The 10,164-nt window shown below is 46.1% G+C and overlaps 1 protein-coding gene across 3 annotated transcripts in view; it reads right to left on the reverse strand.

The window, feature by feature from the left end:
• Positions 1–7,796, reverse strand: part of CAPN9 (calpain 9) — a 42,693-nt gene extending 34,897 nt beyond the window's left edge. For all 3 annotated transcript variants that reach the window (XM_004372821.1, XM_004372819.1, XM_004372820.1), the window contains exon 1: positions 7,584–7,796. In XM_004372821.1, coding sequence (XP_004372878.1) covers positions 7,584–7,796 — 213 coding nt within the window. The remainder of the gene's footprint in view (positions 1–7,583) is intronic.
• Between the last annotated feature and the right edge of the window lie 2,368 nt (positions 7,797–10,164).

A 10,164-nucleotide genomic window follows, 5' to 3' on the forward strand; every position in this document is an offset into this window, starting at 1 on the left:
AAAAGAAAAAAATGATAAATTGGATTTCATTAAAATGAAAAACTTTGAAAAACTTCTGCTCTGCAAAAGACCTTGCTGGGAGAATGAAAAGACAACCCACATATTTGGAGAAAATACTTGCAAAACACATATCTGATAAAGGATTTGTATCCAAAATACAAAAAGAGCTCTTAAAGCTCAACAATGAGAAAACAAACAACCCAATTACAAAGTGGACAAAAGGTTTGAATGGAGACCTCACCAAAGATGATATACTGATGATAAATCAGTATATGAGAAAATGCTCAACATCAATGTCATTAAAAAAACCCACTGCTGGTGAGTCAATTCCAACACATAGAGACCCTATCAGACAGAGTAGAACTGCCCCATAGGATTTCCAAGGCAGTGATCTTTACGGAAGCAGGCTGCCAGATCTTTCTCCCTTGGAGTGTCTGGTGGGTTTGAACCAGCAACCTTTCGCTTAGCAGCCAAGCGCTTAACAACTGCACCACCAGGGCTCCTCTCAATGTCATTACAGCATTACGAATTAAAACAATAATGAGAGATACCACTACACACCTATTAAAATGGTTAAACTCCAAAACACTGACAACATCAAATGCTGACAAGGATGTGGAGCAATAGAAACTCTCATTCATTGCTTGTGGGAATGCAAAATGGTACAACCACTTTGGAAGACAGTGTGGCAGTTTCTTACAAAGATACAAATAGGCTTACCATAACAATCCAGCAATCACCTTCCTAGGTATTTTTACCCAAAAGAGTTGAAAATGTATGTCCCCATAAAAACCTGCCTACAAATGTTTCTAGCAGCTCTATTCATAATTGTCAAAAACTGGAAGCAATCAGGATGTCCTTGAATAGGTGAATGGAGAAACAAACTGTGGTACATCTGTGCAACGGAGTATTACTCAGTGATAAAAAGCAATGAGCTATGAGACCACAGAAAGCATATTGCTAAGTGAAAGAAGCCAGTCTGTATAATTTCAACTACAGTAAAACCTGTGAAAGCTGGGGCCTTTGTAGGGCAGAAACATGTCAGAGAAGGAAAACTCAAATATTTTCCACTAAAATGAGTGACAGAAAAGTGGTAAGACTGCACCCTGTCAAGGCAGAAAACTTGCAAGACCTGGAAAAACAAGGCAGTCCTGTCAAGTTGCAGATCTCACAGGTTTCACTGTATATGACATTCTAGAAAAGGCAAAACTATAGAGACAGTAAAAACATCAGTGGTCAGAGGTAATGAGGGACGAGAGAGGCAAGTGAAGAGTGTGCTTCTTAGTTCAAGTAGATACACAAGACTAAATGGGCAGCTCCTGTCCAGAGGCCGGCTGAGAAGGCAGACAACGATAGGAGCTGCTTGAATGGACACGGGAAACCCAGGGAGGAAAGGGGGAGTGTACTGTCACATTACAGGGATTGCAACTAGGGTCAGACAGCAATAGGTGTATGAATTTTTGTATGAGAAACTAACAAGCTGTAAACTTTCACCTAAAGCACAATAAAAAAATTTAAAAAAAAAGATAATTGTGCATCAATATTGTTTCATCAATTCTGACAAATATACCATAGGAATGCAAGATACTAATAATAAAGGAACAGTATGTAGCAGGGAGGGGATATATAGGAACTCTGTACTTTCTGCACAATTCTTCTGTAAACCTAAACTTGCTTTTAAAAAAAAGTTTATTTTTAAAAAATCATTTAAGTAAAACGTTACTTTTCTTTCTCTCTCTATATATGTACGTATCAAAACCAAACCAAACCCATTACCATCAAATCAATTCCAACTCACAGCGACCCTATGTAGATGTAAAACGGTGCTAGTAGAAATAGTAGACCCTGTCTAACTTCAGGGGAGTAATGCAAATTAAGATCAGCCCAAGGCTTTTCCCTGTGAGGTGGTCAGATATACCTCCACTCTCCAACCTATTTACCAATTCTGACACCAGCTGTCCTGCCTACAGCACTCTTTTCTTCTCTGCTGGGCACTCTCTTCTTCTCTGCTGGGTTCAATAATCTGTTGCAGTGGCCACACAGAACTCACAGACCACACTTAAAGTTAAGTGGTTTGTTAAGGAACAGGCTACAACTCTGGAATCTGGATTAGGAAGCATTCAGGTAAAGTGTTCCCTTCTTCAGTGTAGGATGGCTCTCTCAGCTCCTCTTGACTTGGTAGGCCTCCTCTAGGCCCGCCCCACCCCAGACAGGCTCCTCTTAGCCCCTTGAGGACAGCCTCCCCTTGGCTCTGCCATTGGGCCTTTTCTGGGCCTCTCACTGTCTTCAGGGTTATAGCCCTTGGCCAGTGTTACAGCGCTTTTAGGCGATTCCTTGCCCCTGTCTCTCTCTGCTGCTTCTGCCTCCAGACCTAACCCCGCCAACCCTCCTGCTTCTTCCTGTTTGCCTAAACCTCTGTGGGGCTAGCTGCTCATATCTAGAAACTCCTCATCAATTTCAAGGCATGACCTCCCACCAAGGCCACAAACTGACCATCCCCTCCTGGTAGCCAGCCACAGATACTTCTTTTTCACAGTCTATTGACCAATTCCTGCAAGGTGCATACCAGTTACCGGGCAGGCTGCATCCCAGGGCCAGGCAGAAAGTATTCAAACCAAGTTGTTTACAATTTAGCCAAGAAATGTCAATCAACCTTGACAAAAGTAACAAACCCTCTGCGGTAGAAAACTAGGGCAAAGGCAACTCCTCAGAGCCTAGGGGAAAATAATCTCTCAAGTTTTTTCCCAAAGAACCAAGGCAAAAGGCCTCATAAAGGAACTCATTTCACCATAATATATAATTTTACCTAAATGCGTTATATATTTTATATGCAGTATATATTAATACTGATATGCATTATAAATGCATTATATATTTTATTATATGCAGTATATATTATATACTGAGATGTAGATAGTTCCTGGCACACAGTGGGTACTCGATTACTCTAACAGAACATAAATGCAGGATGAGTAAGGAATGCTTTCCCACCAGTTTCCGGAAACCAGGACTGGAGAGGGAGCCCGTGCTGGAGACCCGACCTGCACGTTCATCTGGGCAGACGCTCAGAGGGAAGGCTCAAGTCACACCCCCTCCGGCCAGACCCTGAATTGTTTTGCTCCTCACTCCCCAGGAACCCTGCTTATCCTCAGTCCTGGCAGAGGCACAAACATCCCAAATGCAGACACTAAAAGACGAATACACTAGGGCTGCGGTAACAAAACACCACAAGTCGGGGGCTGTAAGAACAGAAATTCATAGGCTCACCGTTGTGGCTGCTAGGATATCGACAGTGCCATGTTCTCTCTGAAGGCTCTAGAAAATCCATTCTTGTCTCTCCCGGCTTCTGGTAGCCCCAGGCATTCCTTGGCTTGCAGCTGCAGCATAACTCTGCCTCACATGGCTGTCTTCTCTGTCTCTCTGTGTCTCTTCTCTTTTATAGGACACCACTCAGATGGGACTAGGAAGTACCCTACTCCAGTATGACCTCGTGTTAACTGATAACATCTTCAAAGACCGTATTTCTAAACAAGGTCACTTTCACAGGTAACAGGGGTTAGGACTTCAGCATAAACTTTGGGGAACACAATTTAGTCCATAACAAGTCCTTGTGTTCCTGCCCTCAGCTCAGGTGGCCTTGGAATTCTTTTTATTAAATTACCCTAATCTCCAATATGCTAGTCCCTGGCAAGACAATCAGCTGAAGGTAAGGAAGGGAGATAGTTCCTCAGTGCTAAGCATGGTGGAAAGGTGCAAACCAGAAAAATATAAATGGGTTTGGAGAAAAGAGGTCCCAGCAGTGGCCCTGCCCAATCAGCAGAAGAGCTATGGGCTCGTCACTGAACTTCTTTGGAGCTGTGTCCTTATCTGTCACGTGAGAGAACTGGACTGCTTTCCTCCAGCTCAGACATTCTGGGCATGTCACAGAATGTTCATTGAAGTATTTGCCCCAAAGAGAACCCGAGGAGCCCCCACAGCCCCCTATGCCTCAATCGTCCAGCCTCATCAGGGGAGTTGCTCTGTAGTCCAAACAAGTGATGCTCACCATGGCCACTGCTACAAATTCCTATCATGGACATCACATGGAGCCAGCAGATCTCTGCCCAGCAGGCTGCACCAGACCCCTGGACCTCCTGGGGGCTAGATGGCCTCCAATTGTGGAGACCCCACTTCTTCCCAGCTTCCCTGCATCCCTGTCCCCCTAAACTTTGCTAGCCAACTGTGCTCCTGTCTGCGATTGGTTGTTTGTATTCAGGAGAAATTTATCAAATCTCATCAAGCTAAGAGAAAAATATAGAAGGAGCAAATTCAGAAATTCTCACCAAATGAACACAAGTTAGCCATCAAGTATAGATGGCAAGGCCCTTGTATGTGTGACTTAACGCCTCTGTCTAATGTTCATGCACTAGATTGGTTCATGTCTGCTAATCAGGGGTGTTTTGTGTACATGTAGCTGAAGACGTATCTGTACTGGGGTACATGGTTAAACATCTGTGTGGCATGTCACAGTGTATGCTGGACAGATGTGGGTCCCATGTGTGCTAAGGGCATGTGGCATGCCTAGGCATGTGGCATGTATACGCCTCTGTGCATGCTCCGTGTGTACGGGTTGCGTCTGCATTTGAGTGTATTCATTGTGTCTATGCATAGGTGTCCTGCATGCATGGGTGGGGCCCAAATGTGCATTGTTCATGTGAAATTTGGGCAGGCAGGCTTGAAGGAGAGCTGGAGAGGGTTACCTGAAACTATAGTCCTGTGCCAGATGAAGGATCACAGGGTCTCAGTAAACATGACATGAACTCAGAAGCTGCTGGGGCTCTGGAAGCTGGGAGAGAGGCTGGCCCTTATTCACAAAGTCATTTTCATGGAGCACAAAGGGCCTGGCATCCTAGAATGTTTGCTTTCAGGGCCTGTTCTGTTTACCTGATACATCATCAGGGCCTCAGCCAAAGACCCAGACTTTTCCCTACCAAGTAACTGATGTGAACAGGGGAAACCACACTCTTGTGGTGCAAAAGCTTTACGTATTCACCTGTTAACCAAAAGGTTGGAGGTTCGAGTCCACCCAGAGGTGCCTCAGAAGAAAGCCTGGGAATCTACTTCGGACAAATTAGCCATTGAAAATCCTATAGAGCACAGTTCTACTCTGACATTCAAGGGGTCGTCATGAGTCAGAATCAATTCCATGGCAATTGGTTTTAGGTTTTCTTTTTTTTTTTTTTTGGTTTTATAAGCAAGGCTTGGAGATACTGGGCACTGGCCATCAGCAGCTCTGGACTGATCTCTGCCGTGAGTACAGAGCTATCGCCAGCATGTGGGGGTGCCTGGTCTTGTCCCCAGCAGCTCTGAGGGACACAGCTGCACTCAGGGAGAGCAAGTGTGCTTTGCAGGACAGGGATAGGTGGTGTCATCTGGTATGTGTGGACTGCAGTGCTGTGGGGGAGTCTACAGAACTGGAGAGATGTGGGAGCTTTGTGGACAAGTGTACCGGGTTTAGGGTGAGACATAGAAAAGGAACTGCGTTTGGAGAAGCAGCAGGAACAAAGATGAGTGTAAGGAGACAGTGATGTGGGGAGGAAAAGGAGGTCAGGCCAATTCTGAGTTGGGAAGCTAGGTGCAGGCAGAGGGACACAGGCCCTCAGCCTGTGTGGTAAACCTGGCTGCCATTTCCATTCGGGTTGGGGTGTAGGTCAATCAAGCTGTTTGTCAGCTCAGCTTTTCGCGGGTGGCTGGGTGAGTCCTGGCCTTTTCCTATGTCTATACACCCACATACACTCACACACATATTCACCCACATGCACTCACATATACACCACACACACTCACACATACTCACATAGGCACACACTCACATACACACACATACACACACTCAGACACATTCACACACTCATACACACAAAGTTACACAGTCACACACACACTCACACATGCATATACACCAGACACACTCACACATACTCACATAGGTACTCACACGTACTCGCATATATACCACACACTCACACACGTACACACTCACATATACACCATGCACAAGCACACCCACACACTCACACATACACTCTCACATTCCCAACACACACTTGTATACATTCATACACTCATACAGTCACACAGTCACACACACACACATATACACCACACACACACATATTCACACACATACACTCACATATACACCACACACTCACATAGGCACTTACACACACACACATACACCACACACACTCTCACACACATATACACCATGCACTCACACACACACAAACTCACACACTCATACACACAAAGTCACACATACACACACATACCACATGTACACCACACACACATACTCACACCGCACACCAGACTACAATAGGAAATAGCAATGAAGAAATGACCACTACAGAACTAACACCTTATGTTTACTTCAAGCCCACCTCGAAAAGCCCAAAAGTTTTTTGTTTTGTTTCTAACTACATGTTTCTTTCTTAAACCACTGCAATAATTTTAATGCAGGAGACAGAGAGGAGGTTGATACGGTGAGTCCTGTGCCACTCATCAGTGAGATGGGACTAAGAGCTGCTGCTGCTGATGCTAATGACAGTAATAGTAATGACAACGATAGCTCTCACTTATTGAGCACCTTCTGTGTGCCAGGCATTGGGCCTCCCGTAGTCATCTAAAACCCCACAGTAATCCTTTGATTATCTATTGTTTTTCTCATTTCACAGGGGAGGAGACAGAGGCTCAGGGAGTTAGGTGATGTAACCATAATCATGTAACAAATTAGTAGCCAGCACTCAGGGTGTCTCCTCTAGGTCCCACACTCTGACTGCTCCTCTTTGCCCATGAGCCACCTGTCCCAACAGGAGTCCCTCCCAAGCCAGTACCACCCAAAGAGAGCGAACGCCAGCTGGGCGGGTCACAGGGAGGGCCTGATGAGTCCAGCATGGCAAATATTGACATCTTGTCCCAGGCACCAGCTGGTGCCTCCTGGGACCCATCACCTCTGACTCCCGGGGGTGGGGGCAGCACTGGTTCAACTCCCTTAGGGAAGGGGAGAAAGCTCCCTTCACTTGCATCTCCTTCATCACACATTTCCCCAGTGCTTGCTCTCACGTAGGGAGGTGTGGGGAGGATGGAGGGCCGGTATCCACAGCTCAGGACCAGAAACTGCAGATACTTCGCCAATGTTATCCCAGCATCATCCCAGCATTGTCTCACGCTGAGCCCCTAACCCATCTCTACATTTGTTTGCCCTTGAATTCCTGAGACTTCTCCTTTTGGATGAGGTCAAGTGTCCAGAGCTTCGACTCCACTCTCCACCTACTGACAAGATCCTCTCTGACTCAGGACCCCAGCCTCAGTGGAAGCACAGAGTTGGGGGCGAGGGCGGGGTGCAGCCAGACGCCCCTTCAGAGCATTCCACCCCGCTGCCTGTCCTGCTGCTATGCACCCCGCACATCGCGCATCGTTTCCAGCTGTGGAAGTAGCGTTGCAGATGTGCCCAGATGGAGTTTGTGCACGCCCCTCCCCTCTCCTCCAGCGCCCCGCCTTCCCCGGCGCTGCTCCTCTGCCCCCCTCGCTGCACTCACCCCTGGCCTTTTCCAGACGAAGGGGACCGGGGGCTGCTCGCTGTAGAATAGGGAGGCGCTGGTGGCCGGGAAGTCGGCGTCCTCGAACAAGACGCCCCGGCGCACGCACGCCTGCCGCAGCTGCTCAAAGCTCTGGCCCGAGGAGTGGATGCTGCGAGCGTCCCTCCGGGCCGGGGGCGGCCGGGAGGCTGCGGCCCGGTAGAGGTAGGGCATGATGCGTGGAAAGGGAGTGAGGACACAAAGGCTGTGCCTGGAGGAGAACAGCCTAGGGCCTGTTTGCCCGGGAACTCCCTGCTGGACTGAAGAGGGCCGCGCCCAGAGCGCAAACTTCGAGGTGAGAGCAACCTGCCCTGCAGAGGGCTTCAGGCTGCCGGCTCCAGGCACAGGCACTGCCCTCCGCTGAAGGCTTGGGAACGCAGTGAGAGAACGATTGCTTCCTGAGGAAAGAGCAAGAAACCAACCGGACCCAGGAAGTGCCAGGGCCGCAGTGTTCCCGTGGGATAGTGCGCTGTGCATCCTTCCCCCAATCACTCCCCCAAAGGAGAGAGTTGCAGTCTTGTAGTTGGAAGGGAGCTTAATGAAACATAGTAGTAGCACATTGCATTAATAGAGCTTACACAGCCCTCTCACAGTTACTTTTTGATTTAGCACAGTTACATTTTGATTTAGATCCGAGGTCAGAAACCGTTTCGGTACAGGGCCAGATATTTTAAATGTTTTCGGCTTTGTGGCCCACAGTCTCTGTCTCAACTACTAGCTCTGCTGTCTAAGTGCAAATGCCCCAATTTAGACAATGTGTAAATGGGTGGGCATGGCTGTTGCAGTAAAGCTTTCCTTAGTTTGCTGGCCTGGCCCCTGATACAGGTGAGCCCAGACGGGACACATTCTCCCTGCAGTCCTCTTTCACATTCCTGGCAGATGGCCTCTGCCTGGAGTGGACAAAATAGACATCATATTAATGACATTCCTTGCTTTGTAAAACTCTGAAAATGTTTTTGCTCAATATCATCAGTCAGAGCTAGGCCGGGGCTGACTGTGGAACAGAGATTGCTCATATACAAGTTGAAGTTGAAGTTGAAGTTGAAGAAAATTAAAAGAAGTCCACAAGAGCCAAAGTACAACCTTGAGTATATCCCACCTGAGTTTACAGACCATCTCAAGAATAGATTTGACTCATTGCACAGTAATGACTGAGGACCAGACAAGTTGTGAGTTACCAAGGATATCATACATGAAGAAAGTGAAAAGTTCATTAAAAAGAAAGAAAAGACTAAAATGGATGTCAGAAGAGACTCTGAAGCTTTCTCTTGAACATAGAATAGCTAAAGTGAACAGAAAAAATGAAGTAAAAGAACTGAACAGAAGATTTCAAAGGGCAGCTCGAGAAGACAAAGTAAAGTATTATAATGAAATGTGCAAAGACTTGGAGTTAGAAAACCAAAAGGGAAGAACATGCTCGGCATTTCTCAAGCTTCAAGAACTGAAAAAAAAAAAGCCTCAAGTTGCAATATTGAAGGATTCTATGGGCAAAACACTGAATGATGCAGGAAGCATCAACAGAAGATGGAAAGGATACACAGAGTCAGTGTACCAGACCAGATGATGTTCAACCATTTCAGGAGGTAGCATATAATAAAGAACCGATGGTACTGAAGGAAGAAGTCCAAGCTGCACTGAAGGCATTGTTGAAAAACAAGGCTCCGGGAACTGACGGAATACTAATTGAGATGTTTCAACAAACGGATGCAGCACTAGAGGTGCTCACTCATTGATGCGAAGAAATTTGGAAGACAGCTACCTGGCCAACAGGCTGGAAGAGATTCATATTTGTGCCCATTCCAAAGGAAAGTGATCCAACAGAATGTGGAAATTATTGAACAACATCCTTAATATCACATGCAAGTAAAATTTTGCTGACGATAATTCAAAAATGGTTGCAGAAATACATAAACAGGGAACTGCCGGAAAGTCAAGCCAGATTTGGAATATGGTGTGGAATGAGGGATAGCATTGCTGATGTCAGATGGATCTCGGCTGAAAGCAGAGAATACCAGAAAGATGTTTACCTGTGTTTTATTGAATATACAAAGGTGTTCGACTGTGTGAATCATAGCAAATTATGTATAACATTGTGAAGAAAGGGAATTCCAGAACGCTGAATTGTGCTCATGAGGAACCTGTACATAGACCAAGACGCAGTTGTTCGACCAGAATAAGGGGATGCTGTGTGGTTTAAAATCAGGAAAGGTGTTCATCATGGTTGTATCCTTTTACCATACGTGTTCAATCTGTATGCTGCACAAACAATCTGAGAAGCTGGACTATATGAAGAAGAACATGGCATCAGGATTGGAGGAGGATTCATTAACAACCTGTGATATGCAAATGATACAACCTTGCTTGCTGAAAGTGAAGAGGACTTGAAGCACTTATTGATGAAGATCAAAGACCACAGCCTTCAGTATGGATTACACCTCAACATAAAGAAAACAGAAATTCTTACAACTGGACTAATAAGCAACATCATGATAAATGCAGACAAGATTGAAGTTGTCAAGGATTTCATTTTACTTGGATCCAC

This window comes from Trichechus manatus, unplaced genomic scaffold (assembly GCF_000243295.1).
Source record: "Trichechus manatus latirostris isolate Lorelei unplaced genomic scaffold, TriManLat1.0 scaffold00021, whole genome shotgun sequence".
NCBI lineage: Eukaryota > Metazoa > Chordata > Mammalia > Sirenia > Trichechidae > Trichechus > Trichechus manatus.